Genomic DNA, 20,867 nt, shown 5'->3' with positions numbered 1-20,867 from the left:
TGGTAATCAAACAGTTGATGGCAGCTATTGACTTCCATAGTAAGAAAAAAAAAATAAGTCAATGTCTACCGTCAACTGGTTACTAACATTCTTCAAAATATGTTCTTTTGTGTTCAACAGAAGAAAAAAACTCATACAGGTTTGGAACGATGTGAGGGTGAGTGAATGATGACATAATTTTCATTTTGAGTGCACTATCCCTTTAAAGCAAGCCTATCAGATGATCAACAGGACAGGAAGTAAAGGCCCGCTTGGTTTATTAGAGTGTGTCATAAAAAAATCTTTCTGATAAAGATTTAATAAACTTTATTGACCATATTCATCTTCAGTTGTTTGATTTTGAAAATCACAGCAGGAACTCATTAATTTAGCAATGACCTTGAGACTGCTGGACAGATGATTGTTTTGTGGCTTTGCTACTGTATAAAACAGATTTTTAACAAATAACATAATAATACAAGTTTTATAAATTTGTGTGTATGACAAAACAATGTGGTTTATAAATGGTGAGTCTTTTTTTTAACCAATACTAATGGCGTTTTGTAAGTGATTTAAACTTAATAATAATAATAATATCCAGGATTTTTTTTTCTTTTTTTACATTTCAATGGATTAAGAGTTTCTTGCTAAACACATCAACAGATCACCAATAGTATTGTAGTTGATATTATCTGCATATTTTTATTTTATATGGACCATTTTACCTCAGGATCATAACATTCGCCATTGCAAATTTGCAATTCATATAAAAACTATTAATGTGCATTATTAATGTTTCTATATGAAAAGGCATTTTTAAAGTTTTTTATGTTATAAACGAGGTTAAATAATAGCAATAATTATAATAATATCATAAATTAATTAATCAGATCAAATTAAAATATAGCTGAAAGAAGTTTTAAAAGTAGCGCGTCCGTTTCCTCCTCCTCCCTGACGCGCAGTGACCTTCCCTCTGCTCGCGCGGCGACTCTTAACACGCCGCTGCCTTTTAAAGCGCGAGACGGTATGAGCGCTATCACTTTGACACTGAACGAGGCAGGCTTAGGAGCTTCCGTCGTCTCGTTCATTTACCCCCATTTTCGTTTCCCTTTTTCACCTCGTCGATAACCCATCATCCTTTAATTTCTTCTTTCTCCATTGTACCGTAACTTTCAAAGCCCCCTTGTCGCCATGTACCGGTATTTTGGGGAGCTGCTGACTCGCGGAGCGGGAAACGCTCTGGCCTCGGGATGCGTCGAGTCCGCTCTGCCGGCTTCCTCGTCTTTGCTGAGGGTGCGTCACTACAGCGAGGCCGCTGACAAGGAAGATGACCCGAACTTCTTCAGGATGGTGGAGGGCTTCTTCGATCGCGGCGCTGCTATCGTCGAAAACAAGCTAGTGGAGGACCTGAAGACCCGGGAGACGCCGGAGCAGAAGAGACACCGTGTGCGGGGGATCCTCAAGATTATCAAGCCCTGCAACCACGTCCTGAGCGTGTCGTTCCCCATCAAGAGAGACAACGGAGAATGGGAGGTTATCGAGGGTTACCGGGCACAACACAGCCAGCACAGAACTCCCTGCAAGGGAGGTAAGAGATATTTGTTTTATATCGTGCAGTAATAAGGAATAAAAGATCGGTTTGCTTGTCGTGTGTTTTGCGCAACAAGGTTTCAGCAGTTCGCAGTTGCAAGTAACTTGCATTCATGCTGACAGTGGTTGACGTAATGACTTTCAAACCTATTCTATTTTTCTTTTTCTTTTTTAAAATGTTTGCACGGTTAGAAATATTTGGCTAGATTTGAATGGTCTCCCTGTCCGTTATAAATCACCTTGACACGCCTTGCTCCTGCACAGGTGTATGTATATTACCTGCAGAGCTGAAGCCAGACACAGTGTAGTCAGGAACAGGAATAACGGAAATGTAAAAAAAAAATGAAACGGATGAAATGAAAATAACTTTTAGTTTACAAACATAACATAAAGTGCTTCAATACAGAACATGACAGTATAATCCAAAAAAAATGCATAGATTGCCCATAAATTATTTGTTTTATTAAACAAAGTATTTTACTTCATAAAAGTTTCGCAAGTTTTGTCAGACCTGAGTGGGGGTTCAATCTTCAGCTGGCTGGCAGGAGCCGCCACTGGCATGTCACGTGACCTGTCAGTGGCTGGCTAGTTGTCTGACGGTCTGCCTTTGGCAAGTTTCAGAAACCATTGATTTTTGACAGTTTTTGTGTTTTCCTTTCTAGCTCATTTATTATTCATCTGTTGATATGATTATGTTCTTTAGTATGATTGATGTTTTGGGGACTGTTATCCCAATATAACCAGTCAAATGGCCGTGATCAGACTGGCAGATTACAGACGCTTGCTGGACGCTCATCCAGTCAGTCGCGGCTGATACTGCGAGTATAACACGTTGCCTGACACTCGCTGCAAGGAAATAAATTGTTTTCTTATTATGAATATAATGTCATGCCTTTATTCTTGTGTATGATTGATGTTTTGGGGACTGTTATCCCAATATAACCAGTCAAATGGCCGTCATCAGCCTGGCAGATTACAGACGCTTGCTGGACGCTGTATCCATCTATTCACAGAGTGTTTCCTAATGGTTAAACACTTTCATTAATTATATAATTATATTCAATAACTACAGGGTTGCCAACTCTCACACATCTGGCCTCAATCTCACGGTCTCACGCTCAACAGAGAAATCTCACTCTAAATTAGACATTCTTCTGTGCTGTATTTTTTTTTTCACTCATGTGCACTAATTTCCCAATTACTATAAGCAAGTTCAGGCTACTGATTGGACCACTGCATTTTCTCACGCAGAGAAAAATCGCGGACAAAGAGGACACTGACAACCACAGACTTGACAGAGAAGGTTACTTTTGATATGGAACAAATTCTCAGCTGTCAGATTCTGTCAATATTTCCAACGTTTTGGCGCTTTTAAATGTGACAGATCGCTGTAGCGCGTCAGTTCAAACAGCACGTGATACAGTAGCCTACAACCCCCCCCCCCCCCCCCCCAAAATAAACAAATCTCACTCCGAGCAAATATATATATATATATATATATATATATATATATAGTTCACAATATCCCAAAAGTAACCTTCTCTGTCAAGTCTGTAAGTGTCCTCTTTGTCCGCGATTTTTCTCTGCGTGAGAAACTGCAGTGGTCCAATCAGTAGCCTGAACTTGCTTATAGTAATTGGGAAATTAGTGCACATGAGTGAAAAAAAAAAATACAGCACAGAAGAATGTCTAATTTAGAGTGAGATTTCTTTGTTGAGCGTGAGACCGTGAGATTGAGGCCAGATGCGTGAGAGTTGGCAACCCTGTAGTTATTGAATATAATTATATAATTAATGAAAGTGTTTAACCATTAGGAAACACTCTGTGAATAGATGGATACAGCGTCCAGCAAGCGTCTGTAAGCTGCCAGTCTGATCACGGCCATTTGACTGGTTATATTGGGATAACAGTCCCCAAAACGGCAATCATACACAAGAATAAAGGCATGACATTATATTCATAATAAGAAAACAATTTATTTCCTTGCAGCGAGTGTCAGGCAACGCGTTATACTCGCAGTATCAGCCGCGACTGACTGGATGAGCGTCCAGCAAGCGTCTGTAATCTGCCAGTCTGATCACGGCCATTTGACTGGTTATATTGGGATAACAGTCCCCAAAACATCAATCATACTAAAGAACATAATCATATCAACAGATGAATAATAAATGAGCTAGAAAGGAAAACACAAAAACTGTCAAAAATCAATGGTTTCTGAAACTTGCCAAAGGCAGACCGTCAGATTACTAGCCAGCCACTGACAGGTCACGTGACATGCCAGTGGCGGCTCCTGCCAGCCAGCTGAAGATTGAACCCCTGCTGTCAGACCTCTATGGCTGAAATTGAATCACAACCTGATATTCAGTTCAACAGCACTCTTGTTTGTTTTTGTTAATAATAATAATAATGATAATTCGTTAAGGTGCACGTTTATTATTACACCAAATATTATATTTTACTTTACAGTAAAAATAGACTTTTGTCTTCACTTAGTGACAAAAACTGTGTGTGTGGTTAAGTTGAGATTTTGTTGCTGATAGAAAAATTAGTGAAGACCTTTATGTTTCTGTGTATTAGTCTATATATATATATATATATATATATATATATATATATATATATATATATATATATATATATATATATATATATATAATTGTTTTTTTTAATTTTTTTATCAAACTTCACATTCCAGATGAAAACATATGGCCCTAGCAAGACTAGCAGGATTTAGTGTTCCCTGTTTGCCTTGTTTTTTTACATTTTCTTTTTAAATTGTTGATGTTACTTTTGTTACTTTTTTTGTTTTGATATCTGCTCTTTCTGTTTGCCCTCAGAATATGCTGCCTGCTTGACATTTATACTGTAGGTTATTAATGTGAACAGCCCAGTTTCTGCTGTTTATACTAACTTGCAACTGATTTTATCCTCTTGCCAAACAAAGGAAACAAGTTGCCTCAAGTCAACTGTGTGTTTTCATGACACAAAGGATCATTCATGTCATTCACTTAGGTACATTCATGTTAGATTAACAAACGTTTACCTTGGTGCTAGCTGATAAGTTGGAGGTTTTATGCAATCTATTTTCTGTCAAAACAAAAGCACAAGATGTGATCTGTACCCGTTTACTTTCTGTGATTTACAGACATGCATACTGCAATAGAAGGGGTTTACGCCCATAGCGAGGCACGTTGTAAATCACGTTGAGGCCCACAGAATCACATTCATTCTTAACAGCAGATGTTGAGGAGCAGTGGTCAATCAAGAGATTGAGGCTGTGCAGAGTGGGAGGGGGAGATGTCATCGTGGCACTGCATTGTGGGTGATTTGTGAGGTTACGTATCGTGAGAGAGGGTTCTAAGGGTGGTTATGGGGGTAGGGCTCAGGCATGATAGAACTACTCTGCTCAAATTTACAGAGTAAATGTATAGTGTATAGAAGAGTATAGCGTTTGCTTGGAGACATCTAACTCACCAGTGTGTATTTGTTCTCATGTTAATGCATATAAGTTAAGGGATTTTAATGTGACTGCAGTCATGCAACATTATAAAATTATGAAAGAGTATAGGGTCTGTTTGACTAGAAATCTTCTGTAGTGTGTGGAAAGTGTTGTTTTCTCTTTTCACTTGTTTATCTGTGTCTTGTTGTGAGTCCATAATAATCCTTAAAGGCCACAGCTTCCCAATCTGAAAGATACTGATTTCCTTTTTAATAATAGTACTTAAAGTTGGCATGAAATTAAATTCATCCTTTCTATTTTCTAAATGCATGATGTAGATCTAATTGTGAAAAATGAATCTCTGCATGTTTCTTTCTTTTTAAATTTACCTTTTATGTTTAATAAAAAGTGTTGTAATAAATAAATATATATATATATATATATATATATAAGCCTATATAAAAAAAAAAAAACTTTGTTAGATGCGATTAATCGATTTGACAGCACTAGTTATAATAACTGGACCTTCCAGTGAAAATTACAGACTTTTCTCTGGTAACGTATGCAGGACTTCTCAAATAATTTTTTATCGATTAAAGTTGCACATTTTTGAGTGCACATCCTCCATTTTTGAGTGCACACCCACATCCCAAAATACAAACAACAAACAATGCATATAAAACTATATATCTATATATATATAAATATATATCTCGTTCCATCAAGATTTTAATGAACCCATCACTGTGATTCTGATAAGACAGTGCTAATAATCATCTCAGCACAACAACCTTTTTTGATGGATCATTATCTATTCACAAACCAATGCCGGCTATATGGATTACATTTTTGAATGTCATGCATAAAATATCCCTACAAATATTACATTTAGTGAAAGGTTCCCCATTTAAAGCTTGGCAAACACAAAGTGGAGCACCTTGGATGAATCTGAACCAGCCAATCAGAAACACTCGCTGCTTGTCAATCATTTTGCATATTCCGGTGGTTTGTAGTTAATGTGCAAATGTTTGTAAGTTATCAAAACGTTTGACATCAGTTGCAGCACTTTTAATCATTCATGTGATGCAGACTCTCGATCTTGCTGGCTCAAATCACTGACAAAAGTGCTGTGATTGACATTATCTGTATGTAATGGACAAGATTAGGTACACATTACAAAGTACAAGAGCAATTCAGCCAGAACACACTGTCAGCTACTGGCTCTGTGCATTTCAACATTAGTTTCATCAGCCAAAGTCGTGCATGTGAAGTCAGAATCACTAGATCAGCAGAAACGTTTTGGCCGCATATCCTTTATATGCAAGTGCAATGGGAAAAAAAGGATGGCGTGAGTCACACTTGTGCAGAAAGTGCACATCCTGGTTATGATAAAGCACATTTGGCTTGATAAGTGAAGTTGAAGGAGATGCTGGAAAGGTCTCCTGTGTATTTTTTTGTCTTATCCGTTGGATGCAGTAGGTGATCAGTGCTGAGTCATTCCTCCATTGAAGAGCCCCTGCCAGCTCTCTCACCATTTCCCCCTCCCCTCTGTGTGTAGACCATTTCAGCTGGGTATAGCCGGAAAAAACACATCTGTTCAGCAGGTGAGCTTTTAGATGCAGACAAAACGATGCCAAGAGGGGCTGATTTTCTTATTGATTTTTTCAGCAATAAAACATCATGTTCAGTGGTTTAATTTAATATCTATTATTCTGTATGTTGGCAGGTTTCAAACTAGTATTATGAAATTAAATACGACTAAACATTAGAACACATCATTTGGCTCGTTTGGGCCAGGCATCCTCAACTGCATTTACAGAAACATTGTGACCAAATCAGTCATTAAATATCATGAAATTATTCCCAGTCTCATTTTCTACTGCTTTTGCAGAATGTCAGTGTCATTATGTTAATCGTAAAAGGGATTGATATGTCTGCCATGGCGTGTGGCAGTGTGTGCAAGAGACACACACTGTTTCATACAATGAATCAAGATTCATGATGTAGCCCATGATGTAGTCAGTACAGTCTACACGCACACACACACACACACACACACACACACACACACACACACACACACACACACACACACACACACACACACACACACACACACACTCATATATACACATGACTCCCCCAGCACACGACATTCAGATACCCTTTACTTCTCCAGGTCAGACCTAACATCATGTACTTCCATGTATTATTATGTTCCATGTTTCCTTTTATCTGGTGGATATTTATCTTGTACTGTCCTTTTGTACAACCTGAAAATACAAGGTTAATTCTAAAATTATTAGTATTTCATTATATTATTTTTGTAGTGAATATTCATGCAATCCATATCCCACAAGTGAACAACTTGAAAATGAGCGTAATCTGCACTGGAAACTTTTTTGCCCTCATATTAAACTCCTGATTGCACGCATTCATATAAGAATGACTGGATTTCCGTGCAACAGTAAATGTGATCGCTCATTTAAATGTGTCCTCATAAGTGATAATGAAGATCTACTTGCAAACTTGATACATTCATTGCTGTTCAACTATTAACACATTTATATATTCATTGTTATAAAATGGGACACATGGTTTGTTATTTAAAATATCATATGAATGTGTAGCAGTATGCTTTATTAAAGACAGTCTCTGTGTCCTCTGAGGTCACGCCCATGCTGTTGCTAGATTTAGGAAACCAACACAAGGCGCTAGAGTCTCTAGAAGGAAGTGATTGTAGCACCTGTCCTAATGGAGCGTGACCAGAGCACAGACGTTGAGGCTGGAATTTTAGCTGCATAGCTTAAACATGAACTGGTGAATCCAAGTAAAAGTCTCAGAACGGTCTAAGCTTGGTTTATTTCTAAACGGCATTGTTTGAAATTGAAATGTAACGTTTTACATATGTTTTCTTGTCTAATTTACGCAAAGTCGTTTGGTGACGACACCTTGTCGTATTCTGTTCTTTTTATCTTCAGTCAATTCAGCATGAAGACACAGCTAGCAACGCCAGCTAAGAGTCTGTTTAGCTACAGAGTGGTTGTTTGTTTAAGCCCATTGTGTGTGTTCTTGGTTTGATCCTCATTAGTCGGTAAAGGAAATATCTGCCGAGGCTTTAATAACCGATTGACTCTTTGTAATGGCTGTGATTAAGTCCAGTTTCATGGGTCCTTTTGCTTTTCTTTTTCAGGTATCCGATACAGCATGGATGTGTCCGTGGATGAGGTTAAAGCTTTGGCCTCTTTGATGACATACAAGTGTGCTGTTGTTGGTAAGCCTTGCAGGGTTTGTTTTCCCTTAACATCTTTGGGTGAAATTTCCACTTGGTATAGGCTATTGCTGATTTGTGATTTCTGAATTGTGCTTTACATCTCTGTCCTACACTCAAATATATTGTTTTTAAAAAGCTGTTGTTATATTTGTTCAGAAAATCTAAAGACTCATCATTTATCTTCTAGATGTGCCATTTGGCGGCGCAAAAGCTGGAGTGAAAATCAACCCCAGGAATTACTCTGTAAGTACCAACACACATGTATAGACTCTGAGCACACAGACTCCAGAAATAACTGGGCTGTGTTTGCCTTTTTCATGTGCTTTATGAAGTGGAAACGCATTTCATGCCACCAGTACTCCTTTCTCTTTTAAATGGGCCTTGTTTCCTGATTGGATGAAGTTTTGAATAAAGGAGTCCACAATATAAAGATGTGTCAACATACATATCTAGATGTTCTCTTTGTTGTTCTGTTTATTTTCTATCTTAACCTTACTGCTAAAGTGAGTGAAAGTGTTTCATTTTACCCTATTACTACTTACTTCTGGCGAACTTGCTATGATATTGCATTTTTCATTTTGTTCATTTGTTTGAACAATCAGTTGACCGATTTTAACACTAAGACCTTTAGCTTGAAATGTGGCGTTTTAGTTTTTTGCTTTTATGGCTGTCATAAGTTATAAGAGAGGGTAAAAAATAGCATTACATTATTGATGCAGAGAAGCACTTTTTGATTTACATTTAGATTTTTTGTTTTGTGCTGTTCAGGATAATGAGTTGGAGAAAATCACAAGAAGATTCACTATTGAGCTGGCCAAAAAGGGATTCATTGGTGAGTTTGATTCATTATGCAGCACAACTGTTTTTAACATTGATATTAATAAGAAATGTTTCTTGAGCACCAAATCAGTATATTAGAATGATATCCAAAGGATCATGTGACTGAAGACTGGAGTAAGTGTAATTGTATTAATATTGTTATGAATATAACAGTACAACACTTAAAATATAGTTCTGTTTATGGTCTTAGTAGATGCATTCTCACTAAATTGAATTTAAACAAAGTGTATATGTTTGTGACAATCACTTGCGCACTATAAGATACTTTTTGTGATATCACTGCTTTGCAACAAATCTGTAGATTTAAATCCTCATTGAGTTATTAACTGTACTTCCATGATCTTTTAACCCGGAAGAGCTTCAGTACATTGGTGCTGTCAAAAATAAGCCCCGCTTTGTGCTTCCCTGCCCCCTCTGGAGCTGTTTTTGGAAATGTATTCCGGGTGTTAGGTTCTTCGCGTAGCTCTTTATCTGGATGCCTTCCTGTTTTCCCTGGTCAAAGCAACTGGCACTGTTGTGGGGGGAAGGGCGATACGCTCTCACAACTTCAGAGTGGGAACTGAAACTCCAGCTCTCCATTAAAACAACACAAGCTGCCTACTCGGATCATTTGTTGCATTGCATCCTAAAAGATTTGTCCCTGAGATGTGCAAACAATCAAGCTTTCATATTTAAGTACATTTAGCATGGTTCATGATAGCTGGCGCAAAAGCTGACAATCTCTTTCCTCTCTCCCTTACTTATTCTTTCCATTCAGGACCTGGCATTGACGTGCCCGCCCCTGATATGAGCACCGGTGAGAGGGAGATGTCCTGGATCGCTGACACCTATGCTAACACTATTGCCCACACTGTAAGCATCTGTCCATCTCTTCAAACACCTTATTACATTATTAACCATGCCATGTACACATAAAACTCTGAGGATTTTACCTTGTTATCACTTGTAGATTAATGCCTAGCCTCTTTAAACAAAAGTGAAAGGTTAAAAAGCATATCCCATAATGGGTATTTGAGCAATAAGTAAAAAACAATAGTCTGCTGAGATCTTCTATAAGAAGTGAATTTTTCATCTTTTTGTAGCTTTATCAGGAACCTTACACCCTTTGTTTGTCTGTCTTTGATAGTGTTATGCTATCTATATGACAGCCTGTGCAATGTTTACCTTTGTGCCCTAATAAACGGATAAGTCGCAGCTTAATTTGCGCGGACAATAGCAACCAGTTTGCTTTCTTATTATATATGTGCATATTTTGGAGTGTTTTTCCTCCTTGTGATATGATTCGGGATGACAGCTTGTTCAGTTGGAGTATGAAGATGCCTGAAGCAGAAAGAGGCTGTAGACTACCATGAAATGGCCACATTGTACAGATTTTCTCTCAGCCTCTTAGTCTCTGTATTTGCTATGGTGCTTGTGGTCAGGTTTATTTCTCCTAGAGGGCTCTTATTATAGTTACATAATCCCCTAATGCAGTGCAAGCACTATCACTATGGCAACAAAAGAATGGTCACGTCTTGTTGTTTTTTATACTTAGTCATTACCCTCCCATTTATATGTTAAACAGCTTTACTAATCCTGAAAAGACTTGGCAAAAATCTTGCATCCAAAGACCCTTTCCAAGTCAGGCTGAAGAAATCAAGAGTCCAGTCACATCCAAACACAATGGCACCCTAGAAGCAACTTTTCTTAAGAATACAGCATTTTATGAAACATTACATTTTCTGTAGCCTTATTTGATTCGATGACCTACAAGCACAGACAAATATTTGAGACCCTGTCTATATCTTAATAAAATCTGTTTTTATAAAATTATGTTATAATAAAATTATGACCAATAGTTATTTCCACATTATGGTTCATAACAAATAAGTGGCATTAAAAATTAAATAAATTAAATTTGATTAAAAATATCTATACCATTTTTAAAAAAATAAATTCAAAATAAAAGACTAAAGATTAAAATCATTGTTTTAAATGCTACAAGTATAAGTGTATTTAGGTATTAATGTATAGTATGAAAAATTAATATTCATTTTGAGAATTTCTAAAGATAACTTTGTACAGCGTTCTTAAATAGCTTGTTTAAAGATTCACTTTTAAGTGAGCATTAGATGACAAAAATAAATCAAAATCTGTTTTTTTTTTGTATAATTTGTATACCATTATAATATTTATTTCAAATGAGCTTTTATTTTATATTTTCATTTTAATTTAAGTTTGTAATTTTTACTAGTTTTTTTAATATTTCTATTTAGCTTTAATTTATATTTATTTCAGTTTGTTGCCAAACTGTTTGTAGGCACATTTCTAAATTTTGGTTTTATGCATGCCAGGCCAGTAGTGGGCGATGTCACTACTATGTGTCTATATATTGAACCAACTGTGCCTGAAAGTCTAATAAATCCAATTACACTTCAAATATATTTGTTTCCAAAGATTGATTCTGTCATTTTAGGTAGTTCTTATCACACAGATGAATGTTCAGGTGTTTGTTTTCCCATTAAACTTGGTTTTAGTTGGTTATTTGATGCTATAAAAAGGGGTGTAACATCATAACTGTATTGTCAACTTGCACTTTGAAACCCTTTTTAAAAATGTTTTAAAAATTACATTTTGAGGCCCCCAAAAATGAAAAAGTTTTTAAGTTTAAAACCGTGTTGTGTAAATGGCCCCTAAACAACACTGGTCGAAAATGTAAAAATGGGGGAAATGAGCATGAGCAATAAAATATCCAGTACGAACCATTACTGACTAATTAAAAATGGTCTCGCTATAATGAATACTGCTTTGTTTAAAGCTGATGTGTATCAAACACAAGGGAAACTCTGTCTGCAAGGGAACAGTAAATGATTGATGGTATCAGTGGACTGGAGTAAAGTTGAGTTTATAAAGGGCAATAATTGATCTTCACTAATACTGCAGTCTCAGCAGCAGGTGAGCCCCTAAGGGGGTGAAAGTTACGACGAATCTAAGGTCCCATGCACTTTTGGGGCCCCCAGAGATCGATTTTATTAATGGAATTGGTGCGGTCGGAGGCCCAACCTCATATTCTTTCATAAGGCCCAAAATTGCTATCGGCACCCATGCTCGGCAGATTTGTGCTCAGTGGCAGTCGAGGGAAACGTTGAATAAGCTTTGACTCCAACATGCAAATCATCTTGATGGAATGTTCCGCAGTAATAATGAGATGCTTGTTTGGAGGGTAATTAGGTTGTTGTTGTCCATCTCCAGCAGTAACCTCTGCCCTGGTCCACTCGCTGTTGTGCGTCATCTGGGAGTAGTGCACAGGTTCTCGTTGCCGTGTCCTCGTTCAATGACAAATAGCTTGCAGCTAGGGGAAGCTTGCAAGCTGCGTTTCGTGTTTGACCCCTCTCACGTACCCTTACGAAAGTAAAGCCCCTTTCACACAGCGCGTTGATCCCGGGAAATTGCCGGAAAATTGCCAGAACACCTTCTGTGTGAACGCAAACACGACCCGGGATTGATGCCGTGTTGGGGACCTAATAACATTGCCGGGATCAGTCCCGGAACGCGCGCTGTGTGAACAAAAGCCGTAATCAATGCCGTGTCGTAATGATGACGCTGAAGTGAAGTGAAAGCAGGCTAGTGAAACGGTAAGTGAATGCGCTCGTTTATGATCGAATCGGAGAAAAAAATCTACAAGCGTGGTTTCTCGAGAGAGAGAAATCGCAGCTCATAAGCAAACTATAGACACTGCTGAGACATTACGTCACATCGATGTCACATGTCTTTACGGGATTTTTACTGGTTGTGTGTGAACGCACTCTCTTATTCCGGAAAATCACTGGCAGTGTGAATGAACCAAAATCAAACGAACCCGGGTCAAATCCCGGGTCGCTTTATCCGTGTATTTTCCGGAATCTCTGTGTGAAAGGGGCTTATGTGACCCCTTCACATTAATGCAAGAACTCTAGTTGTCCGTGTATCACATGTTTTCCCTCGTCCTACCCACTGAACAGCCCTGACTGGTGCTTGTGTTTTTTAGATAAGGAACAGAGAACCACTGTTGCCTGAAGTGTTGAGTTGACAACCATGAACTGTTTTTTTTTTTTAATTCAAAACTGGTTTAATTTTTTTTTTAAATACTGGAACTGAATATTTTAAATTACATACAGTTCCATTAATGGTGCCGCATTAATGTATGTATACATTATAAACTCTTATGAATGTGTATCTTTTTTTAATTTTAAATGTTACCAGAAAATAGTATTGTTTAGTGGACTTGACAACATAATGAATGAATATTTTGAAAGAGTTTTTTTATTTTAATTTATTATTTTTTTAAATTTGAGCTACTTTTGGTAATTTTGTTATTTTTGACTTAGAAAAGAAAAAGCCTATATAATTCAGTTTTAGTTTAAATTGATATATATATATATATATATAAATAAATGTGACCATAACAATGCTGTTGTGTTCTTGAAATGCGTGTGTAGCTGTTGCAGCAAGCATAGTACACTGATAATTTTGCCTAATTCTGTTTCTGTAGGACATCAATGCCCACGCCTGTGTGACAGGTAAACCCATTAGCCAGGGTGGCATCCATGGCAGAATCTCAGCCACTGGTCGTGGAGTCTTCCATGGCATTGAGAACTTCATCAATGAAGCCTCCTACATGAGCAAACTGGGCCTGACCCCTGGATTTGCTGACAAAACCTTCATTATTCAGGTACGTGCATAGAGGACCATTTGAAAAGGTTAAACTGACAGTTTCAACTTAACTTTAACTAGTTTTCCTACTATATTTTAAACAGTTAGTCTATAGTTTTTCTATACAATAATACTTCAATGGTGGAGTGATACAAGTAAAAGCTCTATCAAATAGAGATGTTTAGCAGAATATTCACAATGCTCTTTTTCATACAGTGAAAGCTTATTGTGACCAGGAACTGTCGGGCTCCGAAAAAAAAAGGGGTGATGTCACATAAAATTTTGGTTCCATAAAGCTATCTTATGACTTCAGAAGCCTTTTAAAATTGTGCAGTCATATGGACTACTTTTTGTTATTTCTTGAACATGACTGCCACTGGTCCAAATATGTTTTCATTTTATGGAAAAAGCATTGTTAATACGAACCTTCTACATTATTCCAGTTTTGAAACAACGCCAGGGTGAGAAAATGGTTACAGATTTTTCATTTTGGGCTGAAATAACCGCATTATATGCTGACTAAATATCAGTTTTGCTGACACAAAAAGGGAAGAGTCAGTCATATGTCAGCATATAGTACATCTCAGTTACTTTGAAGTCATGTGCCGTAAGAATCCCACAGCAAATCACTGCTCTCCTTTACAGCTGTGAAATCTGTCGACTTTAAATCTTAATCCTATAGAATAAACATGCAGGTTCATAGTAGTCTTACAAATAAAGCCGAAAGTGGTTTTGTTGCAGTCTTTGGTTCTGATGAATTGTTTAATCTTAGCCACAATGTGAGGGAAACTCCTAAAATAAATCTGTGCATCCCAGACAGCAGGGGGAGGGGGGTTCTCATCAGCTGTTGCTCTGGGATTACTGTCTCACGAAATTACATTTTCTTTTTAAAGATTTACTGGTATGTGTAGGAAATACGAGAAGATGCTGTCACGTGTTATGGATTTAGAGCAGTGCAGATAAGAGATGGCCTAGTCATTAGTATGAAACAAAGCCTCGGGAGTGGAGTTGATTACATAATTCTGTTGCACTGAGTCGGAATGACTGCTTCCCGTTTGTCCTTTTGTAGTGTGAGCAGCCATTTGCATTTCCCCTTTCAACATGCACATGACAACTTGCCAGAAATGCCCTTTAATGTGGGGAAAATCTTGCAAAGACAAACATTTGGAAAAGTGGTTCTGTAAAATATTCCAAAGCTCCCAGAAATTCAAGTATTTCTGCTGTAATTATGACAAAGCTGCATGTTTTTACTGAAACTGAGTATTGATATTAATTATTGAATTAACCACAATTCATTTTGTGACCAATTTCAAGAACTGTATGGTCTTCAATTAAAACAACAGTTATTGAGGGGGGGAAATACATAATAATAATTTATTAATTTAAATTACTTTTTTAGTCATCTTTTAGGCCTTCTGGTTGAGATCCACCAATAGTGGTGAGTGGTGCAGGGATGACGTCAAAACCCAGAAACCCAATTCGCCACTGGTTCACTTTAGATTTTCTTCTTCAATGTAAATTACACACACCTTATCTAGTTACTTATTAGAAACATACGGTTTTTTTTAGGATGAATAAAAAACAGAATCAAAATGTATGTTTTCAATTATGGGTGCGTTTAGTTTCCGTTGTATAGCAAAACGTTCAAGTATTAAGTTCACCACAGACCTTATTTTACTCATCAATTGAAAAACCCCATTATAAAACCCCATAGGAAAATCATGAGTGAACCAGTGGCGAATTAGTTTCCGGGATTTGACGTCATCCCTGCACCACTCTATTTAGAGCCAATGCTAGAGCTAGTCTGTGCTAAATCAAACCAGACGAGGGCGCCACTTCCACACACAGAAAAACTTGTTCTCAGGATTGTGTCTTAATCACAAGTTCACCTAGTTTCTTATCCTGTCATACAGGGTTTCGGTAATGTGGGTCTGCATTCCATGCGTTACCTTCACCGTTATGGTGCCAAATGTGTGGGAATTGCTGAGATCGACGGCAGCATCTGGAATCCCAACGGCATGGACCCCAAAGAGCTGGAGGAATACAAACTGGTCAGTTAAGGGTCCTTTTACAATTGCTTTTCTGAAACTCTAGTGAGAATTTGCCCTTCCTTCTGTACTTGAACTGGTTTTTGAATATTTTTGTGCTTTTTCTTTAGCAACATGGTACCATTGTGGGCTTCCCCAACTCTCAGCCGTATGAGGGAAACATTCTGGAAGCTCAGTGTGATATCCTCATCCCAGCGGCTGGAGAGAAACAGCTGACCAGGAAGAACGCCCACAACATCAAAGCTAAGGTCTGACTTCAACAGCATCATCCAGTTGAGCTTATGTTTAAATGCCCTTCACCCATGCTGAACATACTATAATTGTCATCTTTTTATGACTGCAGATTATTGCTGAGGGTGCTAATGGTCCCACTACACCAGATGCTGACAAGATTTTCGTAGAGAGGAACATCATGGTCATTCCAGTAAGAGAACTTTGTTATATTTTCTCAAATTTTGACGTGCTTCCGGAAAATGGAAATAGGAATAATTTATTTCTTGATGTACAGGACATGTACCTGAACGCTGGAGGTGTCACAGTCTCCTACTTTGAGTGGCTGAAAAACCTGAACCATGTCAGCTATGGTCGCCTGACCTTCAAGTACGAGAGGGACTCCAACTACCACCTGCTGAGTATGTGTTTAAACTTCCTCTAACAGCACTACAGATTCCTACAGGCCTCAGTCACTCAAAGAGTAGCAGCGTGAATCAGTAGAGGTGGCGCTGAACTTGCATCATGAATGCATCGGAGACAGTGTTCAAAGCTATTTTCTGCCAACTTGCATCTTGATCTCTTCAGAATGTTCTCTGCAACACTCTTGGTCATGTTGTTGTTTTTCCTTCGTGATTCTGCAACACTCTTGGTCATGTTGTTGTTTTTCCTTCGTGATTCTGCAACACTCTTGGTCATGTTGTTGTTTTTCCTTCGTGATTCCCTTTCCTTTTATCACACACATTTTCTTGGCGTGCAGACAGTACTGCATGACACTGTTCCCTACAGTACAGTTTGCACCATCCCTGCTATTGTGTTCTATATATACTGCTCTATATGTCCAGTGGTGGCCGAAGTACACAAACTGAGTAAAAGTACAGATGCACTCATACAATTAATAAAAGTATTAAGTACTCATTCTCAATTTTACTTGAGTAAAAGTACAAAAAATCTTGATTTTTAATGTACTTAAGTATTAGAAGTAAAATGTACTTATTGATATTTAATCATTTAATATTATATATTTTATATAATCCTACTGCTTAAATGACCTGGGGTTGCTGGGTCTGGCATGAATTATCAAGTAGCCAGCACTAGTCAGTAAGAAAGATTAGTGGATGTATATAAATATGTATTGATCTGCAAGTAAGATTAAGTAATATTTTATTGTATTACCAAATATCCATTTAGGTTACTTATACTTCATGCGTGTGAACAAGTGAAAAAAAAAAAGATATATTTTATATAATATTATAACATAATATTTAAAAATGACGTGTTGACAAACAATATAAAAACGGGCGTCACATAGGGCAATCTTTTATATAATTTGAAACCGCTACAGCAGTGGGAAAGATGCATGGGGATTAATTTGTGTTCTTTCATTGTTTCGTTTAGTTTTTTTACATAACCCCGTTGAGACTGTGACACAATATCCGAATTCAAGCATTACAGTGAGCTTAAACAGCTCGCCCTTTTATAGCAGATTTAGTTGACAAACAACTGACAGTCGTGACATACGATTTTCATTCACAATAATTAATCCTACAATTCAGCATTAACTTACTTTTCACACCATCAGTCACACATATACTAAAGTTCAGAGGATCTCTAGTTCTTGGCTCATTTTGAGTCAGATTTATGAACTCAGTGAATTGTTTGCTTTTGAAGAAATGTGTCAGTGTGATTAAATAAAGTTGGCTGCCATTACAGTGTGATAGTACTGATTTCATAAATAAATTATAATTAAATAAAGATATAAGTACATTATCATAAATAAATGTGACTTGTTTTGTGGTCCCTTTTAAAAAAAATCAGTGTAGCACAAAAGCAACTTTAAAATAATATATATTTTTAAAAACAATTCAAATGTATGCTTAGTAATTGATAGTGACAATTTGCACCCTTAAATTGTGCATTTGATCAAATATCACTTTCAACCTTTGCTGAAGGGAATTTGAATAAGTGATCAACCTGTTTATTTGTTGTTCTTTCTTCTAGTGTCTGTGCAAGAGAGTCTTGAAAGGAAGTTTGGAAAGCAGGGCGGCCCGATCCCAATTGTCCCTACTGCTGATTTCCAGGCCCGCGTAGCTGTGAGTCTCCATACAGATTTACATTCTTTGCCTTACTAATTACTACTAAATAAAAAAACAGCACGTAATTAATTTATTTGATGTATCTTTTATTTATTTTATGCATTATATTTTATTTATTCTTATATTCAATTTAGTTATTTATTATTAGTTCTCTTTATTTATTACTAGCATAACCATTTCAAATCCATTTAGTGAATTGTACCAGCAAGAAAAAAACCAAACAAAAAAACATGTTTGTGTGTGTGTGTGTATATATATATATATATATATATATATATATATATATATATATATATATATATATATATATATATATATATATATATATATATATATATATATATATCAATTATACCAGATATTGACTTCACTGTCTGAAAAAACAAACAAAAAAATGCAATTGATTTATGTACCTTGTGAACAAAGCCTTAGAGTTCTGTTTAGGACCAGCAATTCTTAACCCTCATGTCAAGTTTGTGCATTGATGTGAGGTGTTTGTGTTTGACACAGGGAGCCTCTGAGAAGGATATTGTGCACTCTGGTCTTGCCTACACCATGGAGAGGTCGGCCAGGGTAAGTTATTTTTATGTCATTGACGAGTTTTGAAGGCCATAATACATGCTGAAGCTGACGCCCATAGAACCACTCAGTTTTACTGCCTGTAAAACAACAACAGGTAGAGCGGGAACCGCCCTTTACTCCCCCACAGCTGCTTTATAACAGCGTTGTGTTGCCATGAAATGGTTAAAAGGTCATTTTAATGTTCAGCCCTCGCTTCAGGCCCATTTTAGCATTGTTTGATATGATCACCGTGCGAAGAAATCCTCCTCGCCCATTGCACAGCTGTTTAGTATTTATTGATGATCTTTCTGCTTTGTAAATGTGCATTAATGTAGTCAAACCTGTATTCATGAAGTAATATTTTCCTTTGCAGCAAATTATGCGCACGGCAAACAAGTACAACCTGGGCTTGGATTTGAGGACGGCAGCTTACGTCAATGCCATCGAGAAGGTCTTCAAGGTGTACAATGAGGCTGGCCTGACCTTTACATAAACGACACACAATTCCCTTTGCAAAAAGAAGACATCCATAAAAAAAACCATCCATAAATCTCTCGATTTCCACCTTCACAACCCTTTTAACATATGCGAGTTTACTTCAGCCTAATCCCCATCTCCTCTAATGTAACAATCACACTGTCATATCTCAAAATATCCGTCCTCATGAGTTTGAGAGCTATAGTGTTTTATTCTGTTCTGAGGCTGCAAGTTTCACTGCTTTGCTGAATATGATGTGGTCTCAAAACAAACTGGCACCAATAATCAGGTTTCCCAAGTATTTCTTGTTGTAACTTGTTTATTTTGTCCCTGTTTTTTTGTATTGATCTGTGGTAAACTAACGTAATCCTCTTCAAATGCAGCTGATTTTAAATGTCTGTTGATTTGTCATATTGGCCCTGGCTTCCTCTCTAAAATATCACTTCAACATGGTGCGTTTTTGTTCTCTGTCATGTTGCGGTAGGTTTTATCTACTTTATTCTTATTGTTCGGTGTTGCAAACCATTTATACATGGTTATTGCTACAGTAGAATAAGAAGAGTGTTAAAGATGCCTTACACCTGTGAGCAGGAGTTTTCTACTCAGAGAAGTTATTTTCTTTGTCATTATAATTCATGTAATGCATCACACAAAGGGAAACCCAGTCATGTTTAGCCTCATCTCAATGTTTTGGCCTAGATGTATAATTAAGTTCTAGCTAACAATGTGCAGCACATTTAGATACAGACTTTTTTTGTGTCCGAGGCAGTTCCTTCCCCATAACTTTTCGAGATCAGATAGTTGTTAGCATGATGTTAAACCTAGAGGGCCTTGGACGTTTGCACTCAAAGGAGAGTAGGAAGTTGCTCACCAAGCTTATCTGCACCCATATCTGGAACTATGTTTTGGAAATTTATATTGCCTTTTTTGTTTAGAATAAAACAACCATCATTTATTTTCTTTTGTTTTTTGTGTCTATTTCTCAGTGTCACCATAATACTAACATTCCTTCATTACCACATGGATGAATTATTCTTATGAAGTTCATTTTCACATTCACATTATAATTAGGATATCAATCAATTAAAATATTTCATAACAATTACTAGTTATTGTTCAGTTTCTTTTAAAGGTAAATGAACAGGCCTTTGTGGAATTGTTAGGTTCAGCAATTTTATTGCAATGTTTCAAATGAGGAAAACAGGTGAATTTTAACCCTTAAACGCATACCTTGGGTCTTTGGTGACTCGGGACATCATTCACTACCCTGCTCCTCATTTTTCTTCATTTAGCCATCAACCTTCTTAGTATTCCTCAATCAACTCAATAAACAATATAACAAGAAAACAATAATAAAGTTATAAGAGAATACCTGTTTTCCCAATCATTTTTAGGGTCGCTAACGACCTGAGGTGTGTGTAACAGTGTAAGTATTTTTTTTTTCTGCACAACAATAATTGAATATTTAATGACTTAATAAGTGCAATTCATCTTTATCCCACAAGGTGGAATGTCTGAGAGACAATGATGAAGTGACGTTTCACTCAGTCACGGAAGGCAGAAAACAAACGAATAGGAAGTATCATCAGTATCATGAAACGCATCAGCGATTTATTGCAGAGCAAATTCTGAACGCAGTCAAATATTAGTGTCACTGTCACTTGATGGTGGATCTGGTGAAT

General features: G+C 37.1%; 1 protein-coding gene across 1 annotated transcript; it reads left to right on the top strand.

Moving 5' to 3' along the window:
• The first annotated feature begins 929 nt into the window (after nt 1-929).
• glud1b (glutamate dehydrogenase 1b) lies at nt 930-20,140 on the top strand. Its single transcript, XM_077200827.1, has 13 exons — nt 930-1,567; nt 8,202-8,282; nt 8,470-8,525; nt 9,051-9,114; nt 9,880-9,974; nt 13,633-13,812; nt 15,707-15,844; nt 15,952-16,089; nt 16,185-16,265; nt 16,350-16,473; nt 18,053-18,144; nt 18,658-18,720; nt 19,082-20,140. The coding sequence occupies exons 1-13, from the start codon at nt 1,171-1,173 to the stop codon at nt 19,199-19,201; spliced, it is 1,629 nt and encodes a 542-aa protein (XP_077056942.1). The 5' UTR covers nt 930-1,170; the 3' UTR covers nt 19,202-20,140.
• Nucleotides 20,141-20,867: the final 727 nt, after the last annotated feature.

Source organism: Siphateles boraxobius, unplaced genomic scaffold (assembly GCF_051911475.1).
Source record: "Siphateles boraxobius isolate OS27281-9 unplaced genomic scaffold, OSU_SipBor_1 46, whole genome shotgun sequence".
In the NCBI taxonomy this organism is placed as follows: domain Eukaryota; kingdom Metazoa; phylum Chordata; class Actinopteri; order Cypriniformes; family Leuciscidae; genus Siphateles; species Siphateles boraxobius.
The sequence above is the reverse complement of the archived record's forward strand: the minus strand, read 5'-3'. Positions and strand labels throughout refer to the sequence as shown.

What these genes read in the sequence shown, in the direction of transcription:
- glud1b (XM_077200827.1), top strand. Translation starts at nt 1,171, where the DNA reads ATGTACCGGTATTTTGGGGAGCTGCTGACTCGCGGAGCGGGAAACGCT. An exon ending in AGCTGGAGGAATACAAACTG is followed by an intron (nt 15,845 to 15,951) that starts GTCAGTTAAGGG and finishes CTTTTTCTTTAG; the next exon opens with CAACATGGTACCATTGTGGG. An exon ending in CCATGGAGAGGTCGGCCAGG is followed by an intron (nt 18,721 to 19,081) that starts GTAAGTTATTTT and finishes TTTCCTTTGCAG; the next exon opens with CAAATTATGCGCACGGCAAA.